Genomic DNA, 17476 nt, shown 5'->3' on the forward strand with positions numbered 1-17476 from the left:
ATATTCAGACTGGCTGTTTTGTATATTTGGTAGTGTAATAAATCATACATCATTATTTAAAATTTCAGTTTGCGAGCGGGGGGATCCGAAGAATGAGTACATAGAACATAGTTTTCCAGTTTTCCACCAGTGGCTCTGTATGCTGCACATGATTTTTTCATACCGTAAGTCGCTTTTCGTTTGGGAGGCGTCTGGCTTGTAAGAGTCTATTTAAGATTTAAGAACGATCGTATTGACAACAAAAACGTGACAAAACGAGGTGTCGGTGTCTATAATATTTAAACATTGAGATCATCAAAACAAGAAAAGTTCAATTAGAAAACACATTTTTTTAAACATGTCGTCCACAACCGGTTTCGCTATCACAATTGACGATGGGGAAATTCGGAAACATCTTAGGCAATTAGGTGAACCAATAACCCTTTTTGGTGAAGGACCTGCTGATCGCCGAAATAGATTAAAAGAGTTACTCTCGGTTCATGGACATGATTTGATCGATAGAAAAAAAGAAGATGAAAAAGAAATTGTGAAGGTTGAGAAAGATCAAACTGAAACCACTTGGTATCATGAAGGTCCTGAATCACTCAAAATTGCTCGTTTGTGGTTAGCATATTATTCCCTCCCCAGAGCAAAACAAAGGTTATCTAATGTGAAGCTTGAATCTGAAATACCAGAATCAACAAGAACAGCCAAAAGGTCTGAAATATGCTCTGTTATGAAAGCACATCCCAATTAATCTATTTTTTTCTTTTCCAGGCAGGAAATGGTGAAACGGATGAGAGGTATGAACATCATGTGCAGCCAAGTTGGTGATGGAAGACCAATATCATATTGCCAATTCAGCCCAAGTGGAAATTTGTTGGCCACTGCCTCCTGGTATTAAATATTCTGAGATTGTAAGAGAGTTAACCAGATAATAAAAAACAATTCATGTTTTAGGAGTGGCCTGTGTAAATTGTGGAATGTACCTGACTGCACTTTGTCTCATTCATTAAGAGGCCACAAGTGTAGTGTTGGAGCAATAGTCTTCCATCCACAAGCCACCTTGAGCTTAGAACCTTCAGAATTAAATATGGCTTCATGTTCCATGGACGGCGCAGTCAAATTGTGGAATTTAGAAAGTGAAGAGCCGATTGCTGATATGGAAGGACATGCTCCGCATCGAGTGTCAAAAGTTGAATTTCATCCTTCTGGAAGATTTTTAGCTACATGTGTTTTTGATAATTCCTGGAGGCTATGGGATCTAGAACAAGGTGTAGAAGTTCTTCATCAAGAAGGGCATTCCAAACCTGTATACAACATAGCATTCAATGTTGATGGTTCAGTGGCTATCACAGGGTACCAACACCTAAAAATATGTTAACATAATATTTTAATTACATGTGGAATTTTTTCTAGTGGCATGGACTCTTTTGGTCGAGTATGGGACCTCAGAACTGGGCGCTGCATCATGTTTATGGAAGGTCATTTAAAAGGTGTCTTGGGCATCGATATATCACCTAATGGCTACCACATAGTAACTGGAAGTGAAGACAATACCTGTAAAATATGGGATTTACGTAAGAGATCCTGTATCTATACTATTCCTGCACACACAAATTTAGTGTCGAGCGTGAAATTCGAAAGAAGTTCCGGACAGTATATTGTCTCATCTTCATATGACTGTACCGCAAAGGTATGAATAATCATTAATAGATTTTCTTTCTGCATTCTTTAAATGTTACATTTGTCATCTATATATATTTGAAATAATTTTCTGCTTTAGATATGGGCGAGTAACACTTGGCAACCATTGAAAACCCTTTCGGGACATGACGGAAAAGTAAATTTTTTTATCAAATACGTTTGTGATGTGTTTCACAATTTTTTAATTTTATTGTTACAGGTTATGGCAGTTGATGTATCGCCTGACGGTTCGTTCATCGCCACAGCCTCGTACGATCGCACTTACAAGCTTTGGTCCCCTGAATAAATGTAGAAGTATAGAGTGCAGCTTCGAAGACGACCATGCTTGTTTGATTTCTTTATTTGTGTATTGGACTTCGAAAACATTAATAAATTAAATACAAAAAAGTTGAAGCCTATTGGTTGGGAAGATTGGGTGGAGTATTAAAAACTTACTTTCCCTCGTACTTTGTAAAATCCGAATTGACTGTAGTTGTGAACTAATGCTGGAAGCCCTAAATACGAATTCATTATAATTGGCTTGTATTCAACTAAACCCTGGTACTCGTTTTGCAAAGTTCGCTGTAGGTTGACTGTAAAATCTTTAACGTCGAATATAGCAGGAGTCGTGTGTTCAGCTAAAATTCATAGGTAAAAATAAGAGTTAACATCCATCGAATAATGATTAACAGAATTGCAATCTTTTTACTTGAAAGTAGTGGATGCGATAAAAACGTTAACCAGGGAATTGCCTTGCTCCATGGATTCCATAACTGGGTAAAATTGGGTTCTGCCGGCACGGATCCAAACAAAATTCGGACGCCGTTTCTTTTCAATCTAATTCCAAAGCAAGAACTTTCTTGAAAACCTTTGTTCGACATTTCTACCGCATTATAACGTATCAATGTGTCATGTCTGATTTAGTTATGTTACCTGTCGGAAGTGAAGTCAGTTTGAGTTTCTTCACCTGTTGAACGTTTATGTAATAGCTCCGATGCCGATTGACTATTAAAGTTACCTCGTAGAATAGACGAGAATCGTCCTGTTATAGAATCTGCGAGGTATTGGAATTTCCTAAAGTATATTCATATAAAAATACGACAAAAGCTAAATTAATTTCCAATCATCCGATATAAGTACACTAAAATCTTATCTCATTTTTACACAGAGAAACATTTACTTGCAATCCACATGATTGTGACAAATTTCAGTTGATTATTGGTAACCAATGTCCATCAATCTGAAAAAAACAAATTTAGAACGGAAAAAACTTACGGTGTGATTGAGTGTGTTGGGTATTCAATATTCCCAATAGTAAGGTGAATAATTTTCTGGAGTGCATAGGTCTCGAAGCTTTGAAGAGTCGTGGTGATGAAGTCGTATTTTACAATGAACAAGGTTCGAGAATAAAGCAAAATCAGTCGTTCTTTTTCGTTGTCCCAGTGATCGACCCTTTAGTCCTCAATAGAAAACAAACATCAAACGATGAAACAAAACAGAGATAAGAAAGTGAAGTTTTTTTTCAAAACGAAAGAAGCGCGGTTTTTTCAAATAAGCTACGGTACGAAAAAAGAAACAAAATCAATGTCCCTCAACCGCGCATTTACGATTTTTTCGTCGCGTACTGGAATATTGCAATTATTTTTGAGGGCTAGTGAAAATACTTGACAACATTTAGTTAAAAGTCTTACATAGTTAGCAACCAACTTCCTACGAAAACCCCATGGTTCTCAGGTTCTCCTCGAGTCAAGATTCGCTTGCAATTTTCGATCGCGAACATGTAATTTCTTGAACTGAAGTAGCCTTGTGAGATGATTTGACCGTCACCACCACGAGCTTCAGCGCTGAGAACAGTTGGAGATAAAGGAACATTTTCTACGGTATAGTAAAACAATAGCTTTGTCAGAAGTCAGCCCATCATAATATTTTTAAAAAAGCTTATAGAATTGTACCGCAGTTTGATGAAGGACCGCAGGGTTGGAGTTCAGCTATTTTCTTTCTTTCTTTCATTTGATCTGCTTCGTTGTTTGAAAAAAGGTTTTGCTTTACGATTTTTTGGTTTGAAATAGTGCCTGAAGCATTGTTTAAAGATAACGTTGCTCCGCAAAATTCCGGTAGATTTGGCTCATCCAAGGTTGGTGTAGTTTCTGCTTCACTAAGCATGATTTTCTGAACAAACAATCGAAAAATTTTATGTTTTAATTTTGGAAGTGGAAGAGATATCCGAATGTTAGTGTTATTTGTTATGTACAAAAATTTTCGACAATATGCTGTAGATTTTTATTTGCCTTAAGTAAATAAAAGTGAAGACTTTCGAGGGGTTTCACCACAAAAAAAAAAAAAATCTTCGTACACCTTGCCAAAAAAACTCAAATTTTAAGTCTATCTAGACGCACGCCCGTAATTTGAGCAAACTAAACAAATTACACAAAAATTACGCAAATTTGAGCGGTGAGCCTCTCGAAGTATTGGAACCAATTTTTAATTTAAGAAGTCGACACTCAATATTTTCCAATTAATAAGAGCTTCCTGTTCCTCGTATCTATGACCTCTCGTTCTTCTTGATTTTTTTTCTTGATTGTTCCATTGAATTTGAATTTGTGCACATGAATTGTTTTGATAAAATTGAGAAAATCCATATCTTACCAAATACGATTCGGTTAATTAAGAGGAGCTGATAAGTTGGCTCAAGACACACGAAAGTTAGACCTTCACTCAGTAAATGTATCAGTGAAATCGCGCAATGTTACAAACATCTTGGCTATCAGCCATGCGCATCGACTTGCGCAATGCAAACATCGAAAAAAAAAAAAAGTTTTAGACGATCAATACTTTTCTTAAGTTATAATTTTCGGCAGGATTCCAATATTCTTCCATTTCAACTCAGTAGGGGAGGGTGGGATTAAGCGGGACATTTTAAGCCCCCATTTCCCTTTACTCTAATATTGAAAGGTGTAGCTAAAAACTTTCCGGTACTTAAGTTAATAGTGTTGTTTATTATTGTATGCCAATATTTTTTCAAATATCTTGGCCTCCGTTATGAGAGATTAAAAATTTGTAAATTTATGGGAGGAGCCAAAATGTTGGGATTTTTTGGGGAGGAGGGCTCATAGGTCCATAGGTTAGGCGGGTTAGGATTAAGTGGAACAGGGTAAGCCGGTATTAAAGCCAATAAGCAACGTGATTAATTATCAGTTTAAATATATATATTTTTCCCTCCATCTTTTCCATAATTCTAGAAGGCCCAAAGGTTTTGAAAAGCAAGTTCAATAAAGTTTTAATAGAGTAGACTAGAGTAGAGAAAACTTTAGAGGAGAGGCGCTGTTTGAAAGTTGCTATGGTTTGGCCGCTGGGGTGCCGACTGCCGAGCTCTTTGGGTTTTCTGTAGTGACTCTAGTGAGTGAGCAAACCATAGACTCTATAACGTGGTTCCGACAATAGTCAACATTGAGTCATTGACTGGAGTGGATTGTCATTTGATAATTTAAGATAGGTTGTTTAATCCTTAATACTTACAAAAATTAATTATATTCCTCCTACAACTATCCAAAACTATAGCAACGTCTTTTCTCTTTTGAGTGTCATAATATCTGCTCCTTCATAAGTTCTGTAATCCATCGTGAGTTTCTCTGCAGTTTTTTATACACGTTCGTCAAGTTGTTGATGGGATTGAAGATCGTCTGAATCGTCGAGAAAGTTTCGTTGGTATGAGATTAGTTGACCCATAAAAAATATTTAGTCTTTATTACATAATCTCATATGTTAACTTTTTAGAAGGAAAATGCCGCTGTTATACAGTGTTGTTAGTAGAGGAAACACTGTTTTGGCTAGATTTGCCAATAATTGTACTGGAAACTTTTCTGAGATCACAGAGCAAGTTCTAGCTCAAATTGGACTTGATGATTCAAAAATGACCTACTCTCATGGATCATTTTTGTTCCACTATATTTTGCAAGACAGAATAATTTATCTTTGCATCTCAGATGATGTAAATCTTTTTTTTATTGTCTGCAATTGTAGATGATATATAAATAGAAACCTTTATTTTAGGAATTTGAACGTTCAAGAGCATTTTTATTTTTGAATGAAGTTAAAAAGAAATTTGTAAATACTTTTGGAGCCCATGCATACTCTGCTCTACCATATGCTATGAACACGGAGTTTTCGAAAATTTTGGCAGGTCTAATGGTAAGTCGTGAAATTCTTCTCAATTATTTCAGACATTACTGAGATTTTTTTTTTTAACCAGAAACACTTTTCTGAATCTCGAGATATCGATACCGTTTCTCAAGTTCAAGGAGAATTGGACGACTTGAAAGATGTAATGGTGAAAAATATAGGTAAAGTGTAAATACGAGCCAGCAAGAATTTGCAACCTCCAGCAGTAGTAACATATACCATTTAATTTAATTTTTCTCATTATTAGATTCCTTAGCGGCACGTGGCGAAAGATTAGAATTACTGGTTAATAAAACCGAAAGCCTCAGCGCGTCAGTATGTATATTTTAGAATTTTAGATATTTTTAAATTTTACTGAGGTAAAAAGTACTTGGTTCACCAAGTAAATTATTTTTAATTGTTTTAATTTTAGGCTGTTACTTTCCGGAAATCAAGTCGAAATTTGGCTAATTCCTTGTTCTGGAAAAACATAAAAATAACAGCAATTACTGCTGCCGTGATTTTGGTATGTTATGATTGTTTTATAGTTTAAATAACTATCTTTATTTCATTCGTAATTTTTTTTTTACCATTTATCGACCTGAACTACATTCTAAAATTCGGAATAATATTTTAAATGAAATCTAATTGAAAATATTTTTTTTCCGTAGGTTATTGTGTATTTTGTCGTTAGCATAGCATGTGGAGGATTGAATTGGCATTCATGCATTCAAAACAGTTGATGCACAAATTCTGCGCGTGATCTAATTTTTCTTTCAGTTTTTAAAACAAACATTCTATTTCAACCAAATACGTTTCTGTACATTCGTAACATATAATGAGTCGGTTTCTTTGTTATGATGTTCAACATTTATGTGTACTTTTCTATTCATCGTTTTTTGTACAGACAAGGTTTCAAATATATTCTTGGCATAGTTGCTTTGGGACTCATGTTTTGAATCTTGCTAAACTTTGCGAGAAAAAAGTATTTTTGAACGTTATTTTCTTTGAGTTGGAATCCAAAACGTTCAATTGTTTTCAAGAAATCATTAATGTTGCTACATCTGCTTTCAACTTCAGCTACATACAGAGTTCCACTGTGATTTAAAAATGACATCAATAAAGATTATTATTCAAAAAAATCTGTATACAGCATTTACCCAATTTTAAGAACTCGATTAGCTTCCTTTAAAAAGTCATGTATGTTGGAACCCATGAGAGATAAGCAGAATACCACCTGAAAAAAAGCATTATCTGTTGCTTGATCAAATTCTATAATACATAAATAATGTTGAAATACCACATCAACAGCTTTGGTTGCCAAAGGAACAGAAGCCATGTCACAAGCAGTAACTTTGTCATTTGCTGCTACAAGGTCAAAAGAGTGAACTTTATTAGGAATGGTGTTTGCTATCTGAGCTTCACCACAACCAAAATCAGCTATCACCCAGTTTCTAGGACTAAAAAAAAAATTTTAATTTGTTAAATTAAAGCCATTTTTTAGCACATGGCTTGTTTTATTTTACCCTTTCATAAGATCAGTGATGATGATATCCAATGGGTTGACTGGCCATTTCAAAACCTGGTTCTTAAACCCCTTGTGGTATATATCAAATGATTGGGGGTCTTCTTGGAAAAGTTCCCATGCTTCACTACTACTTTTGGTATACAGCTCTTCATTCAGATACCTGAAATTAAATGTTATGATAGGCTGGAATATTGTCAACAACAACAAAAAATACCTGAACCGTGCAGATTCCAATCTTTGTCTTGCATCACTAGCAATCGATGCTCTCTCTTTAGTTTTTCTTTGAGGAGCTGAAAGTGGTGTTCTTTGGTGAGCAGAATTAGAATTTACCTTTTGTTTGGTTAGTGCAACCTTTAATCGTTTAACATAAGCTGAAGATCTCACATTTTTTGGTTTTAGTGAAATCTTTTTTGATCCCGAAATCGACGCTGAAAATTTTAGAAGTAATGGGAAGAAGAAAATTGATACAATTTTTGTGTCAGGATAAAATAATAATCATTTAAGGATACCTGTCTTGCTTTCCATTTTTTAAATTATGCGAATTGGGAAATGTATAAAACTTGAAAACCACGACCAGACCAAAACAGACAAGACACAAACATGTGCAGGTGTTACAAAATATGCGCGTGCGTCATATTTCTTTTACAATACATTTTTCTGTTTTTGTTTTCAATTTTGAAAACAAAATGACAAAATAAATATAATTCTATCGAGAGATAGTTTTCTTTTTGATTTTTTAGGGTTTGTTGAAGTTGGAATGTTGGATTGGAATTGCATTTTTTATTTTTGCTCGACGCATTAAGTGACAACGGTGTCTGCCTAGCAGACGATCGACAGTCTGCTTTCTCAACGTGGAAAGAAATAATTCAAGTTGTTTTTGACATATGCGAAATTGCGAATCAACTGAAAAGTGTTTCGTATTATCTGAAATACGTAAAGTGGTTAATCATTAAAGGTATATGACATGGCTATCGAAAATATCCTTTCTAATAAATGTGTTTTTAATTGAATTTAAACTTTGAAGGGAAATGTCCTCTTTGGAACTTGCAGATGGCTTGGAAGGACTGAAAAGTTTTATAGCTCTCCATCAAGCACAGTAAAATCATTACTATTATTATTTAAGTTCATGTTAACATACAAGTGTCTTAAGGTTAAAGTCCTCTGGTGTTCCTGAAATTTATTGGGAGACCTTGTATTGGAAGCTAAAGAATAGCGTAAGTTTCTGACAACTTCCTGAAGAATTTACACAAATTTGGTTATGGTAATTTATTAAATTCCTTGTTAATTTTTAGATTTTTGATGCTGGGGAGTGCTTTAGCTTAGCACAAATTGATGAAGATGATAACATTGTGAGTAATGCTTTCAACAAATGGAAAGTTCTAGTTACATGTTCAGGAGGTGTTGTTGCAGCAGATCCAAAACAGTAATGCTCTTGTGTAAATGTCTGCATCATGTATGTAACAGAATTTTAATGTAATTTTATTTTGTTAGTATCTATCTTGTTGACCATGCTTGGACATTTCGACCAGATCAAGTTAGGAGCCACTTGCTTAACATCACAGGCCTCCTTGCTAGGATGTGTAACCTCATGGATGTTGCTTATTCTGCTGAGAGTGATAATATTGAAGAAATTGTTAAGAAAGTTATGGCCAGCATGTGGAAGTACAGTCAAACATATAGCATTGGTAGTTAATATGCTATTGCTTTTTTTTTTTTACTATTCTCAAAATTTATATTTATATTTAATATAAGGTAACCAAAATCTTGAAGCCGAGGAGCGTCTCCCCATCTGGTACATTTTGGATGAATTTGGGTATGTTACTTTCTACTTTGATCTTTGCAGTAGTTCTTTTTTGTATTTCAGAGTTGTATGCTGAATAATATTAATACTTTGTTTATTCTAAAATAATAGATCACGGATTCAACATTCTGATCATCCGACCGTTCGTCTTGTTCCATTTTTCTTTATGTCCGAACAAGCTACCTATTCGATCATGTTCCCTTTGAGTGATCTTGATGAAAACGACGAAGTTACCCGTGATTTCGTTGAAGGTTCAGGAGCTGATGAAATTAGTCGGTCAGCATTATTACATCCGTGGTCCGAGGAATTTTCTCAAGAATTCCTTGCTTCCGTTGATCTAGAACAAGTCGAGCCTTCACCGGACTACTTCTCCGTAAGCTTAACATCGAATAATTCTGTTGATCGTTAAAAATTGATAATATTAGGTTTTTAAAGGCTAGTCGAATGACTGAAACGCTTCCGAATGCCGATATTGAAATACCTGGCCTACCGAGTGATAGACCTATCCGCACTTACGTTGAATATGTGTTCATTCGCGACTATCTGAAACACCCTAGATTTCAATTGGTAGATAATTCTGATGAAGCAGAAATTCTTTGGCTCTCATCACATTTCAAGGATTTCAAGTAATTGAAAACGTTTAGAAATTAGAACTAATAATTACCTCAAAAACTCCCTTTTCTTGACTCTTTTAGGCAGCTAAGCGAAAACTTTCCGTTTAAAAGGATTAATCAATTTCCCTGTGAACATCTGCTGACTGTATGTTTTCTGTGATTCTGATTTTCTTCCAACTAATAATGTTATTTTTAAAAAATCAGGTTAAGGATCTACTTTGCGTTATTGCTCGAAGGTCCAGTATTAGTTCCAAAAGAGAAATTTTGGAAAACGAACCATCTTGGCTTCCAACGACATTTAATTTGAAAACAGAGCTTCCTAAACTAGTGGCTTACTTTCTCGCGCAAGAAAAATTGTAAGATGATTTATCCCATTTTATATTTATCGATTTTATTGATTTGGGTTTTTTGTTTTGTTATGAGTTGTTGCGCATCCATTTATTTCGTTGTATTGTAGGTTTTCTTTTTTCTCTTGGCAGGGGAACACCGAATTATTGGATCATTAAACCATGGAATTTAGCGCGTAGCATGGACACTCACATCACTGACAATCTCGATATGATATTACGTTTAGCCGTCAGTGGACCCAAAATTTGTCAGCGGTATATAGAGAGGCCGGTACTTTTTTATAGAGAAGATGTTAACGCCAAAGTCAAGTTCGACCTGCGCTACATAATTCTTCTCAGTTCAACCGAACCTTTGAAAGCCTTTGTCTATCAGCGATTCTGGATTCGTTTCGCCAACAAGCCTTTCGAACTGGATCATTTTGACGAATATGAACGCCACTTCACGGTTATGAACTATTCCCCTACCAATTTACACCAGGTACTTATAGAGGGTATATCATTTCATTTCCACATTTTCTTTTAACTATTTTGAACATCTATTTAGATGTTTTGTCATGACTTCATTCGCTATTTCGAAGAGCAAAATCCAGGTCAAGAATGGTGCAAAGTGGAGAAAAGAATATTTGCCATGTTATCTTCTTTGCTGAAATCAAGCGTAGAAAAGAAAGATAATGCGCCTCATATTCCTGCCGCCCCGCAATCCCGTGCAATGTATGCAGTCGATTTAATGTTAGCGTGGACAGATAATGTTCTAGGTATGTATTAAAAATTTCACAACCAATGAAAGTTATCGTCCATGAGTTTTATGGGCATGTAAAAAAATTTTTTTCTATTTTTAGATGGTGACGACAGTGGACCATCGATACAGCCCATGTTGTTGGAAGTTAACTGGGCTCCGGACTGTAAACGCGCATGCGTTTACTATAAAGAGTTCTTTGATGATGTTTTTTCCGTGTTGTTTCTCGATGAAACTGAAGGAAAGCATGTTCATTTGTTGGAATAAAAAGCTGGTTCCAATCTGCGGCTGAGTGTATTTTAAAAATCTGATTCGCCCTTTTCTTATATTTAAGTTTATGAGAATTTAGAATATTTGTTTACTCGAAGAAAGTTGGATAATAAGATTCAAAATCAGACAAGTAAAAAAATAAGGATTGAACACAATTTCCCAAATTTTTAAATAAAATACGCCGAGAATGTGTATTATATTGAAAGTGCATGCCAACTGACTAGAACTAAAGTTGACAAATTATCGAGCCATTTCTGAGGAGTCCAGTCTGTCATAAAATTGACATTCGATTGACTTTAGATTCTAGAGTGAAACTGCACTAACAGTGTTTTTACTACGACAGTCGAAAGGTGCCATTCACACGTTTGACAATCCATATGCACGTCATGATCAAGATTTTTCTCAATTCGTGAAAGTTGTCCAACGAAATGAAAAAGAATTCTTAGTGAGGAATAAGGAAATAAGAACGTTGGGTACAAAAAGCGCATCACACCATGCAGATGCAGAATTCACATTTGACAGGATAGTGGGCAACCACGCAATAGTAATCACGAAATTACAATATACTCTAATATTACAAGCAAACAACCAGATCATTTTCTTTTATTTCGGGATGGAATGAAATTAAAAAATAACGTCGTTTAAACTTTAAACTAACGCATTTCATCGCTATTTTATCATGTTGAAGAGAGCCATCGAAAAAATCATTCCCATTAGCTGCATTCGATAAACAAAAGAAAATTAATTAGTTTACGGTTCATCCACTTTAATAGCTTTAATGTACGTACCGTGACAAATGCGATGCCTATCCCTACCCCTCCAACAATCGCTAAAATTTAGAGTGGAAAAAATGAATTAAAAAAAAACATTCAAGTGACGAAATTTCAAAAATAAATCTACCTGCTTGTTCTTGAACGGCTAAGAGGCCCTTTTCATAGCAACCAATCAAGTATGCCGTATTGCTGTTTGGAGATCCTTGACAAGGCATGTACGACTAAATCAAAAATATCGTACACATTGCAAAACACTGGCAAATTAAATTTAAAAAAGTATTACCTGTCCAGTCATATCCATTTGACCGGAATTGAGCATTCCGCTATTAATTAGTCCGGTACTTCCAATTTGACCACTTGTCCATATTTTCTGACAACACGAGAGTGGTACTTGCGAATTGCTGTTGAAGTTGCGATTTTCTGTTCTCCAGATTCTGTAACCATCAAAACCTTCGACTCCGCAACAACGTAACTGTTCGATCAGGTAAAAATGGAATCCGGTCAGTTTAATTCAACTATAACTAGGCATTTTTATTTCACTATTTTTTCTTAAATTACGCTCTTCACTATGGGATGTGATGTTAAACAATCAAACTTGCCTTGGATTGAGTGAAGTCCCACGCATCTGTCACGACTCTGTTAACGCCATATTCGCCGAGAGAAGAGTACATTCGCGTTCTCATTGAAACAGCAACATTCGAGCGGAAGGCATAACCCAAAATACCACCAACCAGCATAGTCACAAATATGCCGAACATCACTATAAAATACTATTCAATCAAACAGAAAAGACGAACAAAAAAATATTTGTTACAACTTCATCTCAATTTTAAAATGCTAATTTCCCGCAATTGCGTAACCACTGAAATAAAAAAAAAAACTCACGGTGAGGAGCATGCATTTAATTTCTTTAACGGCTCCGAGACATCCTAAAAAGGAGATGAGGATGACCACAACGCCAGTCGCGATAAGAATGTAGGCCGCACTCATATATAGATTGGTTCCAAGCAACTGTTCCATGTAGGCGTGGTCTACACATGTCCAAATACCAACGGCCATCACCACGATCCCACCAACCTATCAGGAATAATTGTAGTGTTTCGAAATACTGGGTATTGGTTGGCAGCAATTACGTGATAGCGTGATAGCGTCATTTTACATTTTAATGAAATAATTCAATCAATAAGGAGCGAATGTTGCATAAATGATAAATCTAAATGTCGCAACTCTTTGAAAACAATTAATATCTCGACCATGAAATCATCGCGTAACCCAGTAAAAACTCAAACAACTTGACGAACTAAAAAATAAAATAAAATAAAATAAAAATTCCGAAATTGTCGTTTACACAACGAGGTGCCCAGAGGCACATGGAAAGTCCAAATCCAATGTAACCACCTCCACTCTCTCAAGTCAGTCCTCCAAGGAAAAGAGGTCAGCCCTTTGCTCGAATGGTGCTGATGGGAAAAAGTGAAAGTGCACTACTCTTTGTATATTAAAATAGAGAGTCGACGAGTGATCGGCCCCATTTTAACTTCACGGTCTGAACTTAATACTTGGATTTTTTTTTGTCCCCCCTGTACATCCGTGTTCCAAAAATTGGTAACGAATACAAATGAATAATGAAACGGTGCAACTTACCAATGATAATAAATTAAAGGTGAACATCAGATATTTCAGGCACTTGCCACATCCATTCATTTCCGCACCGTGTCCCATGGCGCCGTCACTACCGTTAACTAAATGATAATGGAACAATGGAATCAAATTAGTCCCACTGCAATGACGCATAAAAGTTGAGACATACTAAACGAATTTGGAGTTAAACGCATATTGCTACTAATACCACAACAGTAATAATAATAATCAAGATCTCAAATATTTGGGAATTAATTTCAAGTTGGGATCAACACGTACTGAAATCACAGAGACGCTTCAGTAGTGACTCGGTTCTCCCAACTAACGTTCAGTCGACTGGACGCATAAAAGCCTGAACTGATTTACGGTTACAGATGAGCTATTTATTAATGCAGAAATGCCCCAACGTCGTCCATGGCGACCAGTGTCAACAATAGACTGGCTGGCCCCAACTCCATAGAGTACCACACCGTAAGTTCTCGTTTTATTGATACCCACCATGCAGCACCACGCATGCACTCGGTCGCCTTTCCTGTGCATCATTTTCCGTTGCGAGATCCTTCTCGTTCAATACAATGTGGACAAAAGCTGTACGCGACTCTAATCAATCGCTTCCGAGAAGATGATGACAAAATATTCCGAGGATCTGCAAGAAACGCAATGATTTGCTTCCTAGAAATTGGAGGGGGACGGTAACTAAGAAACAATGGAAAAATCCCAAGGACCAAAGGCTGAACCGATCGTTTTTTTTTTAATAATTCACTACCCCAAATGAACACTGGACCAGAAATGAACTAACTCCTAGCGGCAAAAACGATGCTGATTTTTTTGGAACTAACCGTGAGTTGGAGATATCAAAACAGAACGCACTTCCCACTTGGTGTACGAACGATGCACTGAAACACTCTTTCGGTCAGGTGTATATAACGTCTTAAAACGAAAGAGAAAGCTAACTATATTCGTTGAGAACGCAAGGTTCTTCGATGCTTGACAGTCGGAGCTGAACTAAAGAGTGAGAACTGAGAACAACTCTCCATACCCACGATATACCTGACTATAAACCTGGCTAGAGGCTAGACATTGCTTAGCACACCCTTCCTTTTTTTTTCACCTTTTTCATTTCTCCTTTTTTTCTTTTTCTTTTTCCTTTTCTTTTTCTTTCTCAAGACTTATTACTTATTGCAAAGGGAAAAGCTGAAAATGAAGGAAAAACACCCTTGGAGCCTACAATTTTATGCACTACTTCTCCGCAATTTTCTTTCGGCGGAAATAACCACTGAAAAAAGTTTACAAGATCATCATCCCATCGTGTATTTTAGGTTTAACGAGCGTTACTTAGCCTTTAATTATATACGGGTATGTACACGATATCAAAGAAATATCCCAGTCAGACTCGGTGAAAATAAAAATGAAATTATAACGATCAATACAATATAATTGAAAAAAAAAAAAGAAAATGTAGAATTTCGCCAGCCAAGCCTGTCGATAATGTGTGTTTCTTATATAACACCATCGACTTCTTTTTAGTTAATCGCTTGATCGTTGATGGTTATTTATTGATCTCTCTCTGTCTCTTTTTTTTAGTGGCACAAAAAAAGTTCCGGTGCGTGCTTTTCACGAGAAACTTTTTCTCGCTAGAAGAATAATTTGGATGAGTAGACCGTAGGTAGCTGTTCGTGAATCCTTGAATGATTTCACGCGTTGCAATTTAAAAATACTGGGTGTTGATTATGCAAAGAAGTGGAGAAGAAAAGAAAAGAAAATAAGATACAAGAGCGCCAAAGTCAAAGTGATAGAAACCGGCTCCCTTCAGCTTTTGGTTAGGCGTTGGGGAGCGTGAGCAGCCTGCACAATGATAAAATGCCTCATCATAGAACTAGGTCACGAACGCGGTTGATATATGTTACTCGCGCACCATGAGCTTGAGGAAATATCGTGATCTGAAAAAGAAAATGGACGCATACATTGTAGTAGCCTACGTATACACCGGCGGTTCGCCCTGGAAGAACTGGAGGCTGAATTTTATTCCACTCACGACACATTTCTGTCCTTGAATCAACCAATTAAGATTGTATAACTATACAAACCCCGCTGTTATAAAACTTCGTTAATCGACCGAAGAAGGCCATCAAATGAATAAGCAAAAATGGTCGGATTTTTGTGTTGAAGTACCCTCTTTAATGTAGACAAAAAGCTTTTCTAGAAAACATAAATTGATGATTTACTTTATTTTTATCGCATAACTTAAAATTCAATGTGGGTATTGCAAATACCGGTCACGCGGCCGGCGGGCGGGCGAGGCGGGCACATTTCTTATGCTGTTTTCCATTAAAGATTGCTGGTAGTTAGGTTACATTAGGTTTAACTTTTCTTGTTGGTATTTTAAATTTGATAATGTCTTCATAAAAATAAATTGCTATGCGAAATGATCTCAATTTAAACGCGACATGTGGTAATTCTCGAACGCCCAAGGTAACCCAATTTTAGAATTCAGACTAAATGGATAAAAGCGGAGTACTTAAGTTCTACCATCTACTAGCACTGGCAAAATTATCGGGATCGCTTTCCGTTACAGCACGAATTAGAGCGAGGAACTTACGTGTGGAATTGACCGTGGCCTATTTTGTTTCAACTGCTTTTGTTTGCTTGTATTTTTAAATTTTTGTACTCATGGTAATGCTTCATGCCTATACCACCTGTTACCTGTATGAGTACACATACATCATTTGCATCGATGTTTAGTCATTTGCCATGATCTGGTTTTTAGCAGCACTTATGATTTGGTCTGGTTTACATGAAATTACATACAAAGCTGATTGATAGTATTTAACCTAAATAAAGTTGCACCATATGCTTTCAAGTTTAAACTTTGAAGACTAGCTTCATCGAATTCCATAACACAATATAGAACACTTGTAAATACTCTGACCTTCTTAAAGCATCAATAACCGGTTGAAAGAAAAAGAGCAAAATTCTACTGGTATATTCAATCATTGGCATGCGTAGACTAGGACAACACCCGCCGCTGTTGCTGAAATAAAAACGCAACGAAATTCCCCCAAGTTAGCCTACTTACTTTTGCCAATAGGCAATATAGCTTCTCTAGCTTTCTTAAAGTCCAAGGGACAGATAACAACTCTTTTTGTCGTCTTTTTTTCTTTTATGGCTACAGCACTATATACATGGCCAAAGACAGAATTTTTTGAGATTTTAGAACGAGCATTAAGTGAAATATTGAGACTGTCTTCGTCAGTTTAATCGCGGATCCTTACCAGTAAGGTTTTCGGACGAAAGTTTTTTTGACTTCACGTGAAGACTTTCTATTACCTTGTACGAAATTGTGTACAATGCAAAACATTTTGCGATAAACTCGTAACTCTTTACATCATAACATAAATTTACATATACGTAGCTATATTTTATTCAAACTACTTCTGGAAAATGATTTTTATAATAAGCAAATTATGGTCATGGAAAATAAGTGAATCAATCGATATAATGATTTCAAAACCATAGAGCGCCTTTTTAAAACTGAAATACTTACCACGATTCGTGACTAAATGTGACGACTCCTTTATTCCAGTTCAATACTGTTGGCTAATCGTCCTTCTTCCTAATAGTCAAGAATACAATTTTAAAGCTACTAATGAAGAGTGTATTGATCTAACAATTTACTTTATTAAAGAGAGCAAAACTAACCATGATGGATAGCGGCATGTAGGCTATATTATTGGTTCACTATGCTAGAAAACTTCGATATTGTCCAGCCTATTCAAGACGGAGGTAGGACTATATGGCGTTATAGCATGTGTACATAGTTTTACCACAAAACCCACGGAAGGGCGACGTATACATGCAGTATCAGCAATACCGACGGATCGATATAGCCCACCGTGAATCATGCAGTACGTATATACGTATTAACCAAAAAGTGGTGGTTGGGGGT

General features: G+C 36.1%; 6 protein-coding genes and 1 long non-coding RNA gene across 9 annotated transcripts; 3 read left to right on the plus strand and 4 right to left on the minus strand.

Moving 5' to 3' along the window:
* The first annotated feature begins 194 nt into the window (after window positions 1-194).
* LOC124344508 (U4/U6 small nuclear ribonucleoprotein Prp4-like) lies at window positions 195-2084 on the plus strand. The gene is made up of 6 exons (XM_046798068.1): window positions 195-696; window positions 757-876; window positions 940-1338; window positions 1399-1675; window positions 1766-1822; window positions 1886-2084. Exons 1-6 carry the CDS (start codon window positions 338-340, stop codon window positions 1970-1972), a joined length of 1299 nt encoding a protein of 432 aa, XP_046654024.1. The 5' UTR covers window positions 195-337; the 3' UTR covers window positions 1973-2084.
* Window positions 2015-4454, minus strand: LOC124344510 (tumor protein p63-regulated gene 1-like protein). Its single transcript, XM_046798070.1, has 7 exons — window positions 4312-4454; window positions 3618-3834; window positions 3357-3540; window positions 2941-3117; window positions 2599-2739; window positions 2375-2502; window positions 2015-2303 (listed from the first exon to the last, which is right to left on the minus strand). Exons 2-7 carry the CDS (start codon window positions 3826-3828, stop codon window positions 2110-2112), a joined length of 1035 nt encoding a protein of 344 aa, XP_046654026.1. The 5' UTR covers window positions 3829-3834; window positions 4312-4454; the 3' UTR covers window positions 2015-2109.
* Window positions 4455-4666: 212 nt separating this feature from the next.
* LOC124344514 (vesicle-associated membrane protein 7-like) lies at window positions 4667-6761 on the plus strand. Its single transcript, XM_046798076.1, has 8 exons — window positions 4667-5158; window positions 5301-5370; window positions 5440-5653; window positions 5716-5853; window positions 5915-6005; window positions 6092-6159; window positions 6257-6349; window positions 6495-6761. The coding sequence occupies exons 3-8, from the start codon at window positions 5447-5449 to the stop codon at window positions 6564-6566; spliced, it is 669 nt and encodes a 222-aa protein (XP_046654032.1). The 5' UTR covers window positions 4667-5158; window positions 5301-5370; window positions 5440-5446; the 3' UTR covers window positions 6567-6761.
* On the minus strand, window positions 6679-7976 carry LOC124344511 (ribosomal RNA-processing protein 8-like). Its single transcript, XM_046798071.1, has 6 exons — window positions 7861-7976; window positions 7566-7779; window positions 7350-7511; window positions 7124-7283; window positions 6984-7060; window positions 6679-6920 (listed from the first exon to the last, which is right to left on the minus strand). The coding sequence occupies exons 1-6, from the start codon at window positions 7874-7876 to the stop codon at window positions 6713-6715; spliced, it is 837 nt and encodes a 278-aa protein (XP_046654027.1). The 5' UTR covers window positions 7877-7976; the 3' UTR covers window positions 6679-6712.
* Window positions 7977-8174: 198 nt separating this feature from the next.
* LOC124344505 (tubulin--tyrosine ligase-like protein 12) lies at window positions 8175-11134 on the plus strand. 2 transcript variants are annotated; one of them, XM_046798060.1, is made up of 13 exons: window positions 8175-8306; window positions 8376-8447; window positions 8502-8565; window positions 8644-8774; window positions 8843-9036; window positions 9104-9164; window positions 9264-9525; window positions 9588-9778; window positions 9848-9911; window positions 9971-10122; window positions 10246-10591; window positions 10658-10868; window positions 10953-11134. In XM_046798060.1, the coding sequence occupies exons 2-13, from the start codon at window positions 8380-8382 to the stop codon at window positions 11114-11116; spliced, it is 1908 nt and encodes a 635-aa protein (XP_046654016.1). In that variant the 5' UTR covers window positions 8175-8306; window positions 8376-8379; the 3' UTR covers window positions 11117-11134. The 2 variants fall into 2 exon arrangements, with proteins under 2 accessions (XP_046654016.1, XP_046654017.1); XM_046798061.1 differs by having other exon boundaries at window positions 8175-8284.
* Window positions 11135-11283: 149 nt separating this feature from the next.
* Window positions 11284-14561, minus strand: LOC124344513 (tetraspanin-9-like). 2 transcript variants are annotated; one of them, XM_046798073.1, is made up of 8 exons: window positions 14370-14561; window positions 13534-13631; window positions 12778-12969; window positions 12492-12662; window positions 12176-12364; window positions 12020-12113; window positions 11908-11948; window positions 11284-11836 (listed from the first exon to the last, which is right to left on the minus strand). In XM_046798073.1, the coding sequence occupies exons 2-8, from the start codon at window positions 13609-13611 to the stop codon at window positions 11789-11791; spliced, it is 813 nt and encodes a 270-aa protein (XP_046654029.1). In that variant the 5' UTR covers window positions 13612-13631; window positions 14370-14561; the 3' UTR covers window positions 11284-11788. The 2 variants fall into 2 exon arrangements, with proteins under 2 accessions (XP_046654029.1, XP_046654030.1); XM_046798074.1 differs by lacking the exon at window positions 14370-14561 and adding an exon at window positions 13810-13828.
* Window positions 14562-14671: 110 nt separating this feature from the next.
* LOC124344516 lies at window positions 14672-17390 on the minus strand. Its single transcript, XR_006919761.1, has 3 exons — window positions 17230-17390; window positions 17075-17143; window positions 14672-15470 (listed from the first exon to the last, which is right to left on the minus strand). It is a non-coding gene; the product is annotated as an uncharacterized LOC124344516 (long non-coding RNA).
* Between the last annotated feature and the right edge of the window lie 86 nt (window positions 17391-17476).

This window comes from Daphnia pulicaria, chromosome 6 (assembly GCF_021234035.1).
Source record: "Daphnia pulicaria isolate SC F1-1A chromosome 6, SC_F0-13Bv2, whole genome shotgun sequence".
Taxonomy (NCBI): domain Eukaryota; kingdom Metazoa; phylum Arthropoda; class Branchiopoda; order Diplostraca; family Daphniidae; genus Daphnia; species Daphnia pulicaria.